This window comes from Blennius ocellaris (genome assembly GCF_963422515.1).
Source record: "Blennius ocellaris genome assembly, chromosome: 17".
Classification (NCBI taxonomy): domain Eukaryota; kingdom Metazoa; phylum Chordata; class Actinopteri; order Blenniiformes; family Blenniidae; genus Blennius; species Blennius ocellaris.
Genome location: NC_137666.1, coordinates 20,714,341 through 20,736,370, shown reverse-complemented (window position 1 = coordinate 20,736,370; position 22,030 = coordinate 20,714,341). Strand labels below are relative to the sequence as shown.

General features: G+C 43.0%; 1 protein-coding gene across 1 annotated transcript; it reads right to left on the bottom strand.

Annotated features, from left to right (window-relative positions):
- Window positions 1–4,234: 4,234 nt before the first annotated feature.
- On the bottom strand, window positions 4,235–6,215 carry foxi2 (forkhead box I2; the record flags this gene model as incomplete). The annotated part of the gene is made up of 2 exons (XM_080513486.1): window positions 4,235–4,812; window positions 5,585–6,215. 2 exons carry the CDS (start codon window positions 6,213–6,215, stop codon window positions 4,235–4,237), a joined length of 1,209 nt encoding a protein of 402 aa, XP_080369612.1.
- Between the last annotated feature and the right edge of the window lie 15,815 nt (window positions 6,216–22,030).

The following is a 22,030-nucleotide window of genomic DNA, read 5'->3' as shown; positions in this document are numbered from 1 at the left end:
TTTCGGCCGCAGAGAGGAAGGTGATCAAACCCCGCCTGGGTCGGTGGATCCTCGCTAATTGAGAAGTTCACACTTGGCAGCCGGCGCTGGTTGCGCAGAACAACGGCGGCGCAGCCTGCCAGGGTGGGGAAAAAAAAAAAAAAAGCTGTGGAAGCCTCCGTGCGGCTGGAACAACCTGGGCGGACATCGACGGTCAGATGTGGGTCGTCTGATCGCCGCCGACCAGTCATTAGCGAGCGGGAAACATCCAGCAGCCGACTCAGACTCTGCACTGCTGGGGACATGGGACATGGACGCTTCCACAAATGAGATCACTGTGGTCTTATTCTTTGGCTACGACGCTGTTTATGAAGAGCTAAATTCATAGGGCTTAATTAGTGGGTCAAAGTATAATGAAACAAGGGTCACACTAGTGCAGGACAGGAGCTGAGATACTTTAACAATGTTTTATTATGATCAGGGTGCCACTGGTCATGAAATGGGGGGGTGAAGGGGAAGGGGAAGGGGGGGGGGGACGGGTTACAGGACATGATGAAGACAAAGCTTTAAAACTTCATTGGAACGTCATGTTAAGAGAAGAAGACGTAATAAATGTAATGATGCAGTGAGGAAATATAATTAAGGTTTCAGGTGCATCGATTTGAGAGTGTCAGTGACAAAAAATTTATCAAAGTTGCATCAATAAAGGTTGAATTCCAAAACCTCCTGTTTTCCCGTCAAGTCCAGACAGATCAAGTCTGGACTCAAAACGAAGAAATAAGTCGAGAAAATTCTAAAAAGTTTGTTTGCAGGCGCATTCAATACTTTCCAACAAATTGAACATTTGTTTTTCCTTTTCATTTATATATTTCAAAACATTTCAGAACTTGTGTTTGTAATTTTGGGTTTGGTAAAAAAGTCTGTACTTTTTTTTTTTTTCCCCCACGTCTGTTTTCATGTGAGAATCTGTAGTCAAGTAAAGAATTCACTTAAAACACTTTTCCTTTGTCGGAAATCTGGCCTCGTTTACGCGACGACGTTTCAAGTGAAAATAAGAACATAAGTTTCATGTGCCAGAAACATGGAAAACGATGTAGTTAGCCTGTTGGGCCACTAGTTGGCACTGTTGTTTGTTTTCATAATGAAACCAGAGAACAATCCACTCTCAACATGTACAATGAGTCTCAAGTGAATTATGAGTGTCGCTCTCAATGAGACGCGGCAGCTCTGCGTCGCTGGGAATATGAAGGCGTTTGATTTGTTTGGTCTGCAGACGCAGCGATCATTTCCTCCTCCCGTCCTCCTTCTGGAACCTAAAGCCGCTTTTGATGCTTTACCAGCTTTTAATTTGCAGTTGTTTTCACCATCGGGGGCCAAAACAGACACAAATCCAAGATAATGGGAAAGTAGGATGATATCAATATCACGTTGTGACGCTTAACTACCTGTAAACACGCACAGTGTGAAAAACCGAGGGTGAAAACAAACAGAGGAGTGATTCCAGCCCCTCGTGAGCGAGATGGGTGGCGAAACGTTTGCACGGGGAGCTTTCTTTCTTTTTTTTTTTTTGTTTAGTTTCTCAGCAGGAGGCAAAGCAAGATGGCCTCCTCTCAATTTGGGGCAAACACTGGCTGGATAATGGAAACAAAGGAGATGTTTGAATCCTATTGGTGTAAAGGGGGATATCTTCACCTCTCCTCTGATTGAAACACGGGGATTGGCGTGACGGCCGGAGGACAATGGCTCCATTGTTTTCTGCTCCTCAGTATCAAGGCGTCTGTCAGCTGCTGCCTTCAGCTCCGAACTTCCCTCCATCACGTCTGTTGCGGCGAATCACATCTCATATAATCCCTTTACAGGTATCAGTAACTGGTCTTAATATTACTGCAGGAATATGATAATATATTTTTAAAAAAGCACAATTTCACATTATATGTCATTTAGATTGTGTAATTTTAAACCATCATAGAAATTCAAACAAACAAGCAATTATACAATTTATGTAGTTTTAAGTGAAATTATTATTAATAGCTTTATTTATCCAAATTATCTGGGCAATAAACACTTGAGTTCTGTTTAAATAACCAATTAAAGCAAGAAAGAGTTAATAAACTGAAATGGTTTCGGTATTTACAGTGTGGAAACTTCACATTCTCTGTTATTTTTCTGCACTTGTGACTGTTTTTTCTTCTCATTGTATTCATAAAAAAATGTTTAAGTATGCATTTTTCGTCATACCAGTCATGTAATCTGTTTTTAATTGTTAATTCTTAATTGTTGTTGTGAATTTGAAGTAATATGGACTCTTTTACTCTGTATTTTGAAGCTTTTACATTGATTCTTTGAATAGAAATCTGCTTGTTATCTACATTTATGTCCCTAGCTATTAATTGTACATTTTATATTACGAGCCTAATGAATGTACTTTGGAGCCTATATAATACCTTCTACCGATCAGGTAATTTAACAGGTAAACGGTTACTAATACTTCAGTACACTTCATTTGTAATTGAGCAAAATTTAAATGGCAGTAGTTTTACTCTGTAACTGCAAACAATTACAGAGTAAATATAAACATTAACAATGCGATAAACCAACAGAGGTTATAAAGTTAAAATATTGAAAATACTTTCTAAGAATAGTACTACTGTAATATAGTACAATTTAAACAATGTAACATTACACAAGAATTTCAAGATGACTCAATTTTCTTTATAATATGTTTGTCCAATTTTCGTAATAAAATAAAATTTTCCACATTTTGTAAACTTCAAATATCAAACGAAATATGTTTTATCAAAGTAATGTAAAACACTGATCTGACACACAAAACAAAAATCATTTAAATAACCCCAGAGGGTTTAATAAGTGTTTCATTAACACCTTACTGCCTGAATTACTTTACAATCATGTAAAATAACACATCATTATTTGCATATTTGTCAAATTAAGTGCAGATTGGTCATTTCAAAACAGCACATAAATGTACAGTATATACAGTTCTAATCTCCTAAGAATGGGCAGCAAATAACCATCAAATATTAAGGTGTTCATTAAATAAATATATATATGACCTTAATTCCTTAATTGACCTTAATTTTAATATGTTATAGAAATGATGAAAAAGCATCTAAAAGGTCATCAAATGACCACTCAGTCACCACAAAATGCATGAAGGAGAAATAGGACAACTAATTCCATTTAAATGAGTGAATTGGAGTCATAGTGAAGCCTTGATACTGGAAAAGGATCATGCCATTAAAGTGGAAACCACAAAAATGTTTATTTCAAATCACAGACCAAATGGCCTGTCAGCTGTGTGCCCTGTATAAAGGTTAAAAAAAAGACAGAAGTAGATACAACAGCCATTCAATGATTGTCACACTGAATCCTGAGAGAAACCATCATATAAGATATAGATTTTAATATATGTAAATAAAGATATATATATATATATATATATATATATATATATATATATATATATATATATATATATATATATATATATATATATATATATGAGATCTGGGTTGGAGTGATACTGTTTTCGGTGCTAATATTCACTTCTGCTTGAATCAAACTATCTCCAGACAACAGTACAAAAATGCCTGTTAGCATAAATAGCATAAATAGTCACCTACTATTTGTCTTTCTTAATATAATTTACAAAAATACACATTTTTCAGTCCGCATGTATTTACAGCAGTGTTGGAGCGTCAGTCAAAATGGAGGGCGTGAGAGATAAGGCAGGCTCCTGTGTGTGTTTGTGTCATGTGGGATTATTACTGCATTAGCGCCAACCCGTCGACGCTGGCCTCCGTCGTCTGCTGCTTCTGAGGTAACGGCGGTCTCACCAAGGCAACTTTGGTACATTTCAGTTAAGAAACTTGTGATCGAGTGGAAGAATTTGGCCGCTCCGTAGAAATATGAGTCGGATTTGGCAAGGAAATAACAAAAGCAGTGAGTTTGACATGGAAACCCCCCCCCCCCCCCCCCCAAAAAAAACATCAGTAAAATGTAGAACATGAAGACAGTTTACATGAAAGAGTGTTCAGTGGTCTTAGTCTGAAGTGTTTCCTCCCCACGGAGAGTTTGGACGTAACGATGGGGAATAAAGGATAAGTCCTTATTTAGTTGTTTTCTGGCAGATACTTCCACAGTGTGAGTGTGAATTGAAGCGTACCAAAGGATAGTTGAAGGTGTGTGATGTCTCCTGGTGTTGCTGGCCGGAGGCGGGTGTGCGGCGTCCTTCCTATAGCTCGGCCCCCTCCCGGGGGTAAATCAGGCTGTTCACACTGAAGCTGTTGTAGAAGTGGCTGTTGAACTGTCCGCCCTGCCCGCCGCCAAACGTGTTGTAGTACACTCCCCGGTTGAAATGCAGCCCGTCACCGTGCTCCGAGGCCCCCGAGTCCTGGCCGCCGTGGCCCGGGTGGTACGGGCTCAGGGCCGTAATGTTCCTGTTGGTCAGCTCGTTGACCAGCCCCAGCGAGCCCTGCCGGCTCGGCCCCCCCGAGCCCAGCGAGGACATGTTGCCGTAGAAGTTGTTGAAGCAGGGAGCGGACGAGGCCAGGCCGGGCGGGGACGACGACGACGAGCCCTTGTGGCTCTCGCCCATGGCCTCCATCTCCGGGGAGGAAGGCCCCAGGAGGTGAGGACTGTCCGAGGGCTTCAGAGGGGCCGCCGGCCTCCCGTCCTCCACCTTGGTGGCCCCCGCCCCCGCCGCCCCTCCGGCACTGCTCGGGTCCGATCGCCTTTTCCTTTTCCTCCGGAAGTTTCCATTATCGAACATCTTCTCACAGTTTGGGTCCAACGTCCAGTAGTTTCCTTTTCCTGCAGGTGGAAACAAAAGAATTTGTTCAGTGTTTGTCTTTTTTAATACGGATGAACATTTTACCATTTGACAGTCACATTCACAGTGAAAACCTTTAATATTTATTTTAATGATGTTTCTGCTTCTTCCAATCACATCATAACTGCATACCAAAATAGCAAGAATCGTTTGCTCATTTCTATCCCACACATCCAAGTTATACAGAATCTAACCCACAAGTACTTTTAAATGTGTAATCTATCACCTCTGGTTTTCTTATTCGGGATCCGTCAGAGGAACTCAATTTTAGTCATTTGAAGAGAAAGCTATGCAATAAAAGAAGCACAAAGTTAAATGAGTAGAAAGATAAAATAATTGTGTATTTTAAAAATAGTTTCTTTACAAAAAATGAATTAATAAGTTTAAGATGTAATACGTGGTTTTCTTCTATTATTGCTGTACAGTAGTATATCGCATTTAACCTATTTAGAAAAATTAACTTTAATTTGCAAGTAATTTGATTACCACATATTAATTAAAATTATATAGGGTTTTAACGATTATTCAGAAAAAAGTTATAAACTAAATCAGTTTAATGAAAGCTATGATTAGTTATTGTAATAAGTATTTTATGGACTTTTAAATTTCTATTGGGCATTTTTAGAAGTAAAAACCACATTTTTTTGTTAGGATTTATTTAGTTTTAAGAGATTTCCAGGTGACTGCTCGGCCCCTGAACGCCTCGCGGTTCATTCACCCCGCCGGGTTAAAGCAGTGGTGCGTTCATGGTACCTGGGTCGTCCTCGTCGCGCGGCACCTTCTTGAAGCAGTCGTTCAGGGAGAGGTTGTGCCGGATGGAGTTCTGCCAGCCGGCTTTGCTCTTCTTGTAGAAGGGGAAGTTGTCCGCCACGTACTGGTAGATCTGGCTCAGCGTGAGCTTCTTCTCGTGCGCGTTCTGGATGGCCATGGCGATGAGCGCGGAGTACGAGTACGGAGGACGCACGAGCTTCAGCAGGTCCTCCTGGCTGGCGATGGAGAGCCAGCCCAGGTCCGGACCCCCGAACCCGGGGGAGTTGGTGATGAACTGCCGCTGGGAGCCGTAGGACGGCGGGATGAAGGACGCCGGGTTGTTCCCGTGCAGGTAGGACGCGGAGGAGTTGACGCCCGGGCCGTTGAGCCACAGGTACGGGTTCGGAGACGACGCGTAATCCCCGAGGCCGTAGCCGGTCGGCCGCTGCGCGCCCTGCAGGCTCTGCTGGTGGTACATGCTGCTCAGGTTGTCGCAGTACACTGCGGCCATGTCCGGGGCCTCCTGTGCGCCTTTAGGGGGGAGCGAGCCGACGGCCGGGGAGCTGTGGTGCTGGTGCTGGTTCTGGTTCTGGTGCTGGTGCTGGTGGTGGGACTGAGGGTCGATGGAGTTCATCACTCCCAGAGGAGAAGCTCGGAGCGGATCAGCTGGCGGAGCAACAAGTGTCAGGAGGATGGAGGAGTTTGGGGAGTTTTAATAGTATAAACCTGTGACAGCTTCCACATGCAGGCTGGAGCAGTGAGCCCCACAGCCAATAGACACACACCGGGGGAGAGAGAGGGGGAGAGAGGGGGAGAGAGGGAGGGGGCGGGGGGGGTGCTCAGCCCCACCTTTCCCACTAAACCTGCACAGACACCTGCGCAGACTCTCTGAGGCTGCAGCATGCAGGCAGAGAAAATAGCCCCACGCATTTGACATTTTGCACAAGATTTATTCTGACATGGACAATCAGTCATCATGGCAGCTCCATGTGTAGAAAAAAAACATTATTGATGATAAAAACAAAACAACAACATATAGGCCAGGTGTGTCAAACAGGTGTGTCAGAGGTGACGTCCCTCCAGAGGTGCTCCAGAGGTGAGGTCCCTCCAGAGGTGCTCCAGAGGGGAGGTCCCTCCAGAGGTGAGGTCCCTCCAGATGTGCTCCAGAGAGGAGGTCCCTCCAGAGGTGACGTCCCTCCAGAGGTGACGTCCCTCCAGAGGTGAGGTCCCTCCAGAGGTGAGGTCCCTCCAGAGGTGCTCCAGAGGTGAGGTCCCTCCAGAGGTGAGGTCCCTCCAGAGGTGCTCCAGAGGTGACGTCCCTCCAGAGGTGACGTCCCTCCAGAGGGGACGTCCCTCCAGAGGTGAGGTCCCTCCAGAGGTGACGTCCCTCCAGAGGTGACGTCCCTCCAGAGGTGCTCCAGAGGTGACGTCCCTCCAGAGGGGACGTCCATCCAGAGGTGAGGTCCCTCCAGATGTGAGCTCCCCTCCGGCCAAACCACCAAACAAGATGGAAACATGGAGGAGAAAACCTCTTCAGCGACACAGAGTCCGAGCTGAGATGTTGTGACGCCGCCATGAAAACTACCTGCTTCTTATCAAACGGCCTCAGAGCCAAGCTGTCAGGGGCAGTTTGTGAAAACACCCAGAATGCAACAGCGACAGCACTTTTCTGGACATTTCAATGGATTTCCACCAGAAGGTTTCATTACAATTGACTTCATGTTGAGATCAGAGTCATTTCCTGTAGTTGTTGTTTGGTTTTCTGTGAAGAGTTCCACATTTTCATCAGGTATTCTCTGCAACAGCAAAGCAGAAGTCTCAAGTTTCAATGTAAAGTTGTATTTTATTCTCGCTCTACTTTACCGGTCCGGCCCTCTCAGGGTGAAAATGGACTGAAAGTTTTTTTTCTCCCTTTGCTTCAAAAAACTGTCCTTATATACTTTTATTTTTCTTTAATTGATTGTCTTTGAATGGCAATATTACAGGTCACTTAAAAAAGTTATAATACAGTAGAAAATATCATTTTAATCAAATGCAAACAGCAAATTTTGTTCAATATATAATTTTAAAATCTAAATAACAGTCCCTTAAAATATTTGAGTATATCACATAAAATGTAATGTTTTTCCAAATGTTTTGTTCACCCAGAATAATAATGGGAAATATTTGAAACATTTATGAAATATTTGTTTATTTATTTATTTATAAAAACTGATGAAATAATGGTGAATATTCTGCTGAGTGGATCTTCCCTCTGGACATCCAGCTCAATTCAGTCACATTACTGCTGTGGAAAATGTAACTTTAAATGTGGTTAAAAAGTAACTAATACTCAGATTTCTAAGAATTGATACATTGTATCTTATTGTTGTAAACATCAAAATGTTTGAAGAGTCATCCGGGACACAGTCGTTACTTATGATTTGAAAAATAACAGTAATCTGAGTATTTGTAATTCAATACTTTTCCCTGCACAGGTCATGATATTGAACATTTATTCTAATGGATTATTTATTATAATTTGCATGTTTCACAGTGAATGAACAGATTTAAACGACCATTTTGAAAAAGAGGACGATCGAGTATTACTGAGTATTTCAGATTCATTGTATCCGAGTACATCCGAGGGTAACTGTTCATTTTTCAACGAAGTACATTCAAAAGAAAGACAAGAAAATGATGACGTCACTTTGAAACAAACTCGAAGGAATCTTCTTCTTTTTCCTCTGGAATTTGATTCAAAACCATTCTCTTGAATTGATCTGTTATTACTATTAATCAATTCAAATGATAGAAAAAAGTTCTCTAAGTTGTGCTTTTGTTGCTGATTTCAACACTGGTTTTAACAATGATGATAATTTAATCATCAATCCTGTGACACATGGATTAAAATGCACAAATATAGAAATATGCATGCGAGTGCACTGTTATATTGATCTGAAGAAGATCAAACATGAATGAAGACAAAGAAAACTATTAAAAACAAAAATATTTCACACATCGTATTGAACCGATAATTTAAGATCATTTCCCAGCATTCAAGGGCGTTTGACTATTTGATCACATTATTTTCCGTCTTCGTGATTTTTTCATCAATAGTTTTTCCTGACAGAAATATTGTCGTATGAAGAAGGTTCATTAATGAAATTGAAGGAAGGACAGGAGGTTGTAAGTGAGCTGAATCAACCAAGTGTTTTTATTTTACTGGCTCATCCAGGAGCACAAAGGGAAACAACAGCATTGAACCTGAGATGTTCTTTGCTCAAGATAAATCTTTTAACAGTCAGGATGTAATGTTAGTTTTGGGTGAATTTGACTACTTGAGTTTCCGTTGTGAAGACAGAGCCTGAGAGGAAGGAGGTGCGGCGGAGAGGGGTCATGGATCATTAAGTAACGTGAAAAGGGTTTCCCCGTCAGCGATCCGGCTCCATAATCCCACGTTCTTCATCAGCGCTACAAACGCAGATTAACTGAACTGAGTCGCAAGAAGAGAAGAAGCTTTAAAGTGACACTTTACAGCGAACACATCAATAATCTGAAAAGTCGTTTCATTTCTCACTCAAACGCTTTGCTTAAGAAAACAAATCTGAAAGAGTGTTTTTATCTTCGGACGCAATGATTTGAAACTCATATTAATCCACTTTTCATTCCCAATAGAACCAGAGTGAGAAATGTTTGAACTTCGTTCTTCATGAGTTCGACGTTCATTCAGACAGGAAACACGTTTAATATTATACAAACCAGTGAGGTGAGGCTCCTGGCTGGTGAGGCTCCGCCTCCTCTGGACTCGCTTTTACATTGTAAGTAGTGAAAAAAGCTTCTTATTTCACTCTTCATCCAACATCATCAACTTCATATCATCAGAATTCATATTTACTGTAAACGAATTAAAGTTTAGAGATGTGTGCAGCACTTATTTAATTTTGACCTTCAGTAAACATTTCTGTTATTTTTCAAACTTTAAATTCTGGTGCTTTAGTCAATTTTAATAAAGTTTGTCTGTCAAAATGGTAAGAAAAAGAATATTTTAGGCCAAAAATGTAGTTAACACATACTTGATTTTATTTCTACTTACTCCTATCTTATTAAAAAAAACAAAAAAAAAACAACTTAGTCTCAATGGAGATCATGACCAAAGTTCAGTTCATGTCCGCCCCCTTGAGGTGAGGCAGGGTACTGCCTGCCTCACTGGCTTGACTTTTCTCTGCACTTTATTGTGACGATCAGCAGGAAGGATTCTCTCACACACACATTAAAGACGTGACCCAGGCTGTAGAGAGTCCTGCTGTAGAACTAATATTAGTGTAAAGTTCATATTGTTGATATGCTGAGGAACAGAAAGGTCATGTGACCTAGTTTGTATTGGATCACAGTCCCACATGAGGCTCAGCTCTCCACTGCCTCACCTGGATTTCATCCACTAATACTCACATTCTGACATTTTCACTTCATAAAATGTGTAGAGTCAAACTGAAAATGGATCTTTAACACAAATCAGGGGAAAATATTAATATTTATTTTATGTATGTTTTTCTTTTTTTCTTTTTTCATGATGTAAAATTGAAAACCCAAATTTTTGAAAAACGGCTCCCAGGGTGGAACTTTTACAATGCGCTCTGACTCAGTTGCCATGGAAACGGGAGGAAAACGAGAATTTCTGGAAACGTTTGGGGCTCAGCTCCTTGTCGACGGCGAAAATACTGCCACTGCAAACAAACGACAGCACCCACTAGTGGCCCGACACGCAAACTATGTCATTTTCAAAACGTTGCTGTGTTAAACCAGATTTCTTATCTCAAACAAAAAACAAACAAAACACGAAAACGATATGTTTACACTTCAAGCAGACTGATGGTCACATTCTAATAATTTTCAACCAAATTAAAATGTAAAACATTTTTTTTATTACACATTTATTAACATCCAATGTTTTTTTTGGTGGCCATTTGACAAGATTTCTTAATTGTTAATTTAATTTGATTGTTGTTCCAAGAGGGAATGTTTTAGTATAATTTGCCATTCATATATTTATTATCAATGTTTTGGTTTTGTGCGATATTTTAACAGTTTATTAAAGTAGATCACTATCAACTTTATAAAACAAACAAACAAACAAACCTGTAAAATAATTAAAGTTACAATGTGTAATGATAATGAGGAAGTATAAATATCCCTATGCTGTGTTCAGTTTTTAAGAATGCTGTTCTGAGGTAAGTAAAATTAACCAGTGAGTTTTGACATCTTACCTTTATCTTTGCAACTTAACAATATAGTCTTTTTTTTTATAGTGGCTGTGACGAGTTTTCCCTCTGCTGGAGGTTCCATTAGGAACAATCCTGCTGTTTCCTTGTTGTGTTGCATGACAGTTTATATCAGGAAATCTATCCTCGTCCATATATTCAGAAAGCAGTGAAATAAAGAGAAGAAATGATTCCTCCTCCATCAACAAGTCCATAAAAAGAAACATTTCCTTCTGACTTGTGGAGCCACACTGCCACCTTCAGGTCGTTCTTCCCTCCAGCCAGTCTGATCCTATTAAAACACGAGCTTCATGTGTTTGCCAGCAGCCGCCAGCAGGGGGCGGCAGCTCCCCGCAGGAAGCCAGCAGATCTTCCAGGAGCGCTGGAGGAGGAGAGGAGGAGAAGAGAGTCTGGGATGGATGAAGGTGCCAACAAGCTCCTGAACTCCTGAACTTCATGCGGAGCTGCGGTTTGAGTCTGGAGGCTCCAGTCGCTCCACGAAGCCTTTGAAGACGTTCAAATATGCTTTTAGCGTCAAAGGTGGTTGAAACCCGTGTAAGACGAGAAATGGCCTTCAAAAATAGCCGTTCACACGGATGGCAGCTCGTTTGCATTGAGTTTGAACCCGAGTGGTGTTGGATTTCTCTTTTGGAGAGGAACTGTCCAATAAAGTGGAGTCAGACCCCCTGGGGGGTCCCCGTGCCTGCTATTGACACATTATCTCCCCAGTTCTCCTGCATCTGATGGACTGAGGTTTGACTGTAATGCAGCTTTTCCACACAGGTCCAGGCCACAGAGTAATCGTGCGCTCGGCATCAGGAGTCGCTCTGTCTGACTGTAATTCTATAATATCGGGGTTGGCTATGACAGTAATCCTGGGGCTCGTCACGCGTCACAGAAACTCCCTCTCAAACTCCGACGTACAGAATGTTTGAGGATCTGCTGGCTCTGGAGCCGCTGTCAGCAGCGGAAAGACTTCGGTGAACTTCACTTTGACTTCTGCTTTCTGCTCGCAGAGTGAACGAACGCAAGGGATAGAAGTCCTCCACAGTCTGTCACTCTCTTTGTTCAAGTCGAATCACGTTTGTTTTTTTGTTTTTGTTTTTTTTTATCCTCAAGTGGCATAAAAGACCAAGAAAAATACCAGGAAGTGATGGGGGAAAAAGGTTCCCCTTTGCGAGATGGTTAAACTGAAATAGACTCATCAAAATAACCTGGAACTGGATTGACTCGGTTAACGTGAAGAGCTCAGTGAAGACCTGCGAATACAGCCTATTCAATAAAATTGCAGCCATTTTTTTTAAAAATCATTTTTACTCCAAAAGTGTTTGAGCATTTCTAAAATGACATTTGAACTTATTCATCTTCAAAGAGCAAAACACAACTCAGACACTCATATACAGAGACAGAGTCTAAATAGAGAAATAGGGAAAACAGAGATCCTGAAGTCGCTTGAATGGTCTGTATGTTCTACCCGAGCACAGCTTTTCTCCCATAATTCAAAAACATGCGCGGTTCAACTGGTCTCATAGTAGTTTCAGCCCGTCCACACAGTCTGATATGGAAGCCAGGCCGGAGAACAGACCAGTGCTAAACTGACTCAACAGTGCCCCCTGGTGAACAACAGCGGGATCTGTTTAAATGGAATACGTTGCCCCTTTAAGGGCTTGTTTGTTTCTTTTTATTTTGTGAACAAAACTTCACAGAGTAAAAGACAAAAAAAAAACATGGGAAACAGCAGACGCGCCAGCATCGCACTCTGTTTGATTCTGTTGTGCTTTTCATTTAACTCGTAATGATTCTACAAATTATAGAGCGCAGCGCTCAGCAGCCTCTCAAACCACAGGCTTTAAAAGAGTACTTTCACAAATAAAATGGGGAAACAGAGGACGTGTCTGTTTCAGACTGAAGTGGAAAACACATCGGGGCTCTGAAAGCTTTAGAGCGTCCGCGAAAACGACAGAAATCGTCGGATATGTGCGAATAAAGACAACCTTGCGATGCCTTGTTTACAAGTGTGTGGAAGAATAAGACAAGAGGTGAAAAGGATTAAAAAAAAAACCAAAATAATTCTCAGTCTGAGATGTCTCATGCAGCACTTTACTGATTTCTCTATCATAACATTATTTGCAAGGATTTCAAGTGAAAACAAATAATTTTTGTTGACTTTCGGAAGACTTGCAAGTCTAAAAACCTGGAAGATAAATGTAGAATGCAATCAATTCCTTTTGTTAAAAATAAGAATTTTTTTTGCAGTAACGTTGCAGAAAACGACGCGTCCATCTCTGTCGCTCCAGAACGACACTCCCAAAGCACATTTTCAAACCAGCGGCGCTTAACCTGAACACTAGAAACTCCCGAAAAGGAGATTTATTGGAAGGCTGTGACATATATTTCAATAAGAAGTGGTTAGTAAGCGTAGAAAACATCAGACAGTCCAGGCAAAAGAAGCAAATCAGGGATGGAAACTCTGGAAATTCTAGTTCAGGAAGCGAGAGCGTATGAAATTACCATTTTGTGGGAGAGCAGTGGGTGGTCCCACAGTAAATCGAGTTCAATTGCTGAAAAGCCGTTTTTGCTTTTTTTTTTATTTTTTTTTTTATATCAGCGGAAAAATAACACTCTGAGAATTATGCAAAATATTGAGGGAGTCTGCGTCGTTGTATAATCGCTCCTTGAAAGGTTCCCCCTCTCCTTCTGTGCACAAACAGGTACATTTGTGGGGATTTAGGATTTTGCCGGTCAGGGAGGGGAAGCTGAGGAGGCAAAGAGCTTTATTTATTTATTTATTTATCCCACTTCCATCAGAGACACTCGTTCCCATTCAGCTGATTCACAGTCGCCGCCGTTTACCTGCCGTCTATTTCTGGACTGTTTCACGCCTCAAACCGCCTCCGGACCGGCCGGCGGCTCGTCCGCGGGAAGCCTGAGGAAATAAACATTCACACTCAATGTGTATACGATGCATTCACACACACACACACGCACACACATACACACACACACGCCATTCGCAGTAGGCGGTAATGACACAGAGCTGCTTTTGGTTCCTGCCGTTGCACTATATGTTTAAAATACCGCCATGGAAAAAAAAAAAAAAAAAGCGGCGGCGGCGGCTCGGCCACAGGCATTTCCTCGGTTCCTCTGAGCCGGGCAGTGTGGGAGGGAGGCGAGCCCAGCGCACGTCACACTCCATCAGGTTCAGAGCACAAGCATCCTAATTTCTCAGTATTTTAATCACAGGCCACTCTCGCCACGCAGCTCTTGTTCCTTCACCCAACTCAAATATTTGGAGCTTCTATTGTCTTGGTTTCTGCGTTTTCTGACCTCTGGAATTGTCTTATTTACCCGACATGTTGATTCAGTGTAATATTAGAAATGTGGGAGTTCAAACAAGCCTTTGTAGGAGGGTTTTTAAAAAAAATTTGTTTTGTTTTTCGCCTCTGGAGTGGCTTCACGTTGGTTGCTTTTACTGCACGCCACCGAGTATTTACGGTTTACTTCACTGCTTCACTCCGTTGTTATGATCTGGAATGGAAATGTTGTGTCTCGGGATCGGATCCAGCTGAGTCTTACAGTCACCAGGCTTTTGCATCTTACAAAGTCACATCTGTCAAAAAGAAGTGTCACAAACAAGAAAGAAACTGTTACTGTGTGAAACACTTGAAGCTCATGTGGAGGAACAAAGGTGTCGAATGTATGTCATTTCAAATGATTGCCCAGAAAAAGACAAAAACATAAGGAAAGAAGCGTGAATGGCTTTTTTGAAAAGATTGTTAATGCTTCAGTGTGATGACATCTGAGTATATTTGGTCCAATTGGTTCATAAAGCTTCTGGGAATATCTGGTTAATTTAATTATTGTGGACAAAAAAAACCAAACATTTATTCTTTGTTGTAAAAAATACCAAACATATAAAAGTGAGAATAGGGTCATAATATATCAGTTGTACTTGTACCTTCCTCTTGTCTGACACATTTAAGATTTATGTCGTCAGTTTACCTGCTTTATGTTTTAAATCACGGGAGTAAAACTTAAAGCTTGTGGAACAAAACCATCCATAAGAGGCTCCAATCTGCCGAATCACCAAGCTAATGGAAAAAAAACCTAAACTTTAAAAGAAAACATTGATTTTCGAACAAACTTCTGGAGAGTTTTGGACACGACACTGAGCTGGAGCTGAGACCTCATCAAATCCCCCTGGCTGTTATCAAACTAGATGGAAGGTTTCATTAAAATTGGCTTTATGTTGAGGCTGTTGTCCTTTCTTTAAAATATGAACATTTTCATCATGGCGACTCTGCAACCAGTGGCGTTTCTAGACGTAAACACTTGGTGGGGCAAGATTTTAGTTCAAGTAAAGTAAAGGGTACAACCTTTTAGCCACAATATTATAACAACTATAGAAGCGCTGATATAATTCAATAAAAAAAAAAAAAATCTTAGTCAATGTCACCTATCAAACCAGGTATAGATGTTTGTACAATGGAAGTTTAACCACTTTAACCACTGGTGTAGCTGTGAATTTCAAGAGATTTTTATAAACTAAATCTAAATGACATTGTTAGTGGGTTATTCGGGCTTCAAGCAATACGAGGCATCAAAACCATGTGATCTGAATGAACGGAGCCACAGCCTGAACATGAACACTTTACTGCATGCAATACACACTGCATGGTGAGAGAGGGGCGAGCTACACCCATGCAATACACACTGCATGGTGAGAGAGGGCCGAGCTACACTAATGCAATACACACTGCATGGTGAGAGAGGGGCGAGCTACACCCATGCAATACACACTGTATGGTGAGAGAGGGGCGAGCTACACTAATATAATACATGCTGCATGGTGAGAGAGGGGCGAGCTACACTAATGCAATATACACTGCATGGCGAGAGAGGGGCGAGCTACACTAATTTAATACACGCTGCATGGTGAGAGAGGGGCGAGCTACACCCATGCAATACACACTGCATGGTGAGAGAGGGGCGAGCTACACTAATGCAATACACACTGCATGGTGAGAGAGGGGCGAGCTACACCCATGCAATACACACTGTATGGTGAGAGAGGGGCGAGCTACACTAATATAATACATGCTGCATGGTGAGAGAGGGGCGAGCTACACTAATGCAATATACACTGCATGGCGAGAGAGGGGCGAGCTACACTAATTTAATACACGCTGCATGGTGAGAGAGGGGCGAGCTACACCCATGCAATATACACTGCATGGTGAGAGAGGGGCGAGCTACACTAATGCAATATACACTGCATGGCGAGAGAGGGGCGAGCTACACTAATTTAATACACGCTGCATGGCGAGAGAGGGGCGAGCTACACTAATTTAATACACGCTGCATGGTGAGAGAGGGGCGAGCTACACCCATGCAATACACACTGCATGGTGAGAGAGGGGCGAGCTACACTAATGCAATACACACTGCATGGTGAGAGAGGGGCGAGCTACACCCATGCAATACACACTGCATGGTGAGAGAGGGGCGTGCTACACTAATGCAATATACACTGCATGGCGAGAGAGGGGCGAGCTACACCCATGCAATACACACTGCATGGGCTCTCCTCACATAGTAATTGTGTTCTATATATAAGAGGAAGTTTTATTCACAGACAAGAAAATATCGTCGATAATGTTAAAGAATTAATAGCCTACTTTGCATGCAGTTCTTTCTGATGACACCAGGTGGCGCTCAGCCCCACCTGCCCCTGATGACCAGCCGCCCCTGACCACAACACAGAAAGCCTCCAGTTTAAATGTAAAGGTTATCAGGGCTCTATTTCAACAGTCCCGCCCACTCAAGTTGAACTAAAATGTGTTTGACATCACTGATCTCAACAAAGCTATTTGAAACCGGCTGCTCAGGAGTTTTACCGAAACCTCATTTTCATATTTTCTTCCTCCTACAACAACATTTACTTTAATCCAGTGAGATAATTGCATCACTGGTCTGAGTGCTGCAGTTTGAGCCATTTACATCGAGTTAAGAGGCTTTTAAACACACGAGATGTTTCAGGATCTGGGCTGCGGTGTTCAGTCGCCAGACGTCTTCTACACCTTCTCTCTTTTCTAGTCACTTTGATTAAACCAAAAGCTTCAAGGATAAACGAGAGGAGAGGGGGATGATGCTTCTCCCAGTGTTGGTCTGGCTCTACAGGTCGTCTAATGCCAGTGTGAATAACGGATTGAGTTGATTCTCATCAGATACAGTCCGTCTCCTTCAGGCGTGTGATTCCTGCTGGATGCTGCAGCCACTCCTCCTCTGATGTGAAATACAACTTTAAGAATACATCTTTGAGAGCTTTGTTCTGCTTCAAAGCCTTCCTCTTCCTCTTCCTCTTCCTCTTCCTCTTCCTCTTCCTCTTCCTCTTCCTCTTCTTCCTCCTCCTCGACAAACTGGTTACTATTATACATTTAGTGTCAAAGTCATTGTTAAAGTTTCTGGACCAACGCCAGAAGAATCGATGGATTTTGGAAAATGCAGAAACAGAAAAAAACACAAACGACACATTGTTTGTTATGTTGTGTTTAAAATTCTCTGCCAGCGGTCAGAGTAATAAAATGCTCCTTTTCTCCTCTGACTTGGGGCTTAATGGTGTTTTTTTTTTTTTTTTTTTTGAAAGTAACGACTCTCTCTTAAACGGCACAAACATCATTAACTCGGCCCATTGTTATTCTAATCTCTCCGTCAGCGGCTGGAGGCTGAACCAGTTTGCTCATTGTGGGTGGAGGTGTGCTTCAGCCGCTGCACCTGAACGGGCCTCACATGTAGGGTGGTCACCACACCACGTCCTCCTGGCCTCCGTCCTCTCCTCACACTGCCTCCGTCACCAAACCACGTTCACTTTGCCTCTGTCCTCTCCTCACACTGCCTCCGTCACCAACAGCCCCTCACACCACCACTCCTCACACTGCCTCCGTCACCAACAGCCCCTCACACCACCACTCCTCACACTATCTCCGTCACCAACAGCCCCTCACACCACCACTCCTCACACTATCTCCGTCACCAACAGCCCCTCACACCACCACTCCTCACACTGCCTCCGTCACCAACAGCCCCTCACACCACCACTCCTCACACTATCTCCGTCACCAACAGCCCCTCACACCACCACTCCTCACACTGCCTCCGTCACCAACAGCCCCTCACACCACCACTCCTCACACTATCTCCGTCACCAACAGCCCCTCACACCACCACTCCTCACACTGCCTCCGTCACCAACAGCCCCTCACACCACCACTCCTCACACTATCTCCGTCACCAACAGCCCCTCACACCACCACTCCTCACACTGCCTCCGTCACCAACAGCCCCTCACACCACCACTCCTCACACTATCTCCGTCACCAACAGCCCCTCACACCACCACTCCTCACACTATCTCCGTCACCAACAGCCCCTCACACCACCACTCCTCACACTATCTCCGTCACCAACAGCCCCTCACACCACCACTCCTCACACTGCCTCCGTCACCAACAGCCCCTCACACCACCACTCCTCACACTATCTCCGTCACCAACAGCCCCTCACACCACCACTCCTCACACTGCCTCCGTCACCAACAGCCCCTCACACCACCACTCCTCACACTATCTCCGTCACCAACAGCCCCTCACACCACCACTCCTCACACTATCTCCGTCACCAACAGCCCCTCACACCACCACTCCTCACACTGCCTCCGTCAGCAACAGCCCCTCACACCACCACTCCTCACACTATCTCCGTCACCAACAGCCCCTCACACCACCACTCCTCACACTGCCTCCGTCACCAACAGCCCCTCACACCACCACTCCTCACACTATCTCCGTCACCAACAGCCCCTCACACCACCACTCCTCACACTGCCTCCGTCACCAACAGCCCCTCACACCACCACTCCTCACACTATCTCCGTCACCAACAGCCCCTCACACCACCACTCCTCACACTGCCTCCGTCACCAACAGCCCCTCACACCACCACTCCTCACACTATCTCCGTCACCAACAGCCCCTCACACCACCACTCCTCACACTATCTCCGTCACCAACAGCCCCTCACACCACCACTCCTCACACTATCTCCGTCACCAACAGCCCCTCACACCACCACTCCTCACACTATCTCCGTCACCAACAGCCCCTCACACCACCACTCCTCACACTATCTCCGTCACCAACAGCCCCTCACACCACCCACAGAGTCTCGCTGCCTCGTCTGTTGACTCTCTGGCTCGGACGCAGTTTGTTTGGTTGGTTGTGCAGCATCGAGGCGGAGGCGGCCTGGCACCGCCCGCTCTCTCCAGGTTTCTGTTTCCACATGCTGTGATCAGATGTGACCGTTCTGATGAATCCAGATGGAATTCTCAACAAATGTGGACTTTGCTCCTGTATCTGGAAACTGCTCAAAGAATGAGCTTTAAATAACGTTTCTTTTCTCTTTATCGCCTCAGGTTATATTTAAAACCTGAAACGACCAGAACAGATTTACATCTGATTCACACACGTCCGCCTGGAAGCAAATACTATTTATAGTGAAGAGTTCAAATGTCCACACACTGATAGTGGGGGGGGGGGGGGTTATTTATTTATTTAAATCGATAATAACTTGTATAAACACGCAGTTTTAGGCCTGAGTGGTGCAAAGCATGACTGAAGTTCCTGGTCACATGCTTTCAAGTGAAAACAAACAAACAAACAAACTGCTGGCTTTTTGTTACAGAATTTTCTTTCAAATATTTTATATATTTATGTTTTTAAAAAACTCAATAAAAGTACCCACAAAAATTCTATAATAATAATAATAATAATAATAACATCTTATGGCTCAAAACACACTGAATAGAGTGCACAACTCTGTTTGGTCATCTCACACTCAAGCTTTTAACCATTTTCAGTGAAAGATTAGATTAGATTAGATTAGATTAGATTAGATTAGGAAAATCATCAAAATCACCTATTAAAAAAAAATACCCAGAAAGACATTCTTAATACTTTATACCTAAAGCATATTCCCTCCTGCTGGACATGAGTTGTAGATTAGATCCTCATTACATTGCGGATTGGGAATAAATGCAGAGGAATCAGTGTTAATTGCTGTTGTGTGTGTGTGTCCAGTGTGTAATCCATCAGTGAGAGACATTGGTTATGCTTGCTGATTATCTCTCAGCTTAATGATCAGCCTGGATGAGCCGCTCCCCTACAAGCCTTTATTATGTTTGGAGTCTGTCCCACGGCCCGAGCACCCCCCCCACAGCCCCCCTGGATTTCATGGAGCTCTCAGACGCTGACCCCGGGAACAAAGTGGGGTGCTGTACTGAGTCCGGGGGGGGGGGGGGGGTTGCCCCCACCTGCCAGCGGCTTTAGAGACCTGGCCGTGAGCCATGAAGGCCCCCACCCCCCCCGCCCCGCCTCGTCTTCAACACCTCGGCTCATTACTACTCATTACTACCCGTTGCTACGTTTCTATGAGGAAACGGAAAATCCATTTCACGTCGTGTCGCTGCCTCTGGCGCAAACTACCTTCCTCCAAACCTTTTCTGACACCGGATTTCATTTGATTCACATAAAATTTTTGGGGGGATTTTGATCATATCAAAATCAACAGTCACATCAAAATCAGCCACAACAAACAAACTGAAGAAGGAGCAGCAGAATATAATCAGGTTGCACGTCCAAAAAGGACGTCCAAAATTACGTCTACCTAATTGGTACTTTTTTTTGTTTTTCATTATTTCTGCTACTTTATACTTTTTTTTTTTTCTTTTTCTGTTACTTTATTGATACTTTATTTATTTATTTATTTTTACTATTTCTGCTACTTTATTGATACTTTATTTTATTTCACTTTTACTTTTTCTGCTAATTTATTGCTACTTTATTTTATTTTACTTTTTCTAAATCCATCTAAGTACCATAAGAAAAGTACCATTACCTCATCTTTACATACCAACAAGCTTACAATGTGAAAAACATGAGCTCAGACTCCCAGGTTTCAGTACCGAGGTGTGGGAGTCGCAGTCTTGTGGTCTCTGCTGTTTTTTTTGTTTTTTTTAATCCTGTGTGTGAAAATTTTGATTTTATTGATTGAAAGTGAATGAAAATTAATTTTGGCAGACAATTTGTTGGACACCCTACCACCGATCCACTCGAAGGGAACTGGATCAAACCCTTATGTGACATTAAATGGATTATTGTTTTTAATTTTTTTCTGTTGTTGGACTTGGAGATGGCTCTCTCCTTTTTTTTTTTTTTTAAATACAAAAAATAGAATGTATGACTTGTGGTATAATCCCAATAAAAGGCTTTTTTAAATGTTCTCAACACATAATCCTCCCTCAGATGCATGTTCCTTACCAATGAAGCATCTTTTAAAGGGAAAATGAACTTTTCATAATTTTTTTTCCGCTCTGCAGCGGCAGGTGACTATGAATAATATATCAGCCAGACGGCGCAGGGGAAAAAAAACAAAAACCCAACATAATTTGGTTCCTACTTTTTAGGAATCTGTCCAAGTTGGGAGACCTGGAAGTGAAATTGCCCTCCAGTTCCTCATCAAGTGTATAAAACAGGAAACGTTCAATCAGCCTTGCAGCTCTGCAGGATGTTTGGAGAAATCCCCCGCGCTCACATCGATGCTGCTGTGCTTTTTATTAAGTGCAGCTGTTAGACACTGCGTCTGAGCCAAGAGGCCTTTATTAAAAGTGTTTTCTGTAGCGCCGAGCCGCTGCCTGTCTTCACCTCATTGACAGCAGACGCAGACCAAAACACTCGTCTGCCTTCTTGTACGTCGTTCGCTTGTTCCCCCTGTCCAGCAGCCACGGAACAACGTCACACAACAATGACTTCACTGGAAAACTAGATCTTTTAAGCTCATATTGAGCAGCACAGTATTGCAGTGGTCAGCACTGTTGAGCCACAGCAAGAGGGTTCCTGCTGTGGCTGTTAGGAGATAGGAGGGACTGTTAGGAGATAGGAGGGACTATTAGGAGATAGGAGGGACTATTAGGAGATAAGAGGGACTGTTAGGAGATAGGAGGGACTATTAGGAGATAGGGGGGACTATTAGGAGATAGGAGGGACTATTAGGAGATAGGGGGGACTATTAGGAGATAGGAGGGACTATTAGGAGATAAGAGGGACTGTTAGGAGATAGGAGGGACTATTAGGAGATAGGAGGGACTATTAGGAGA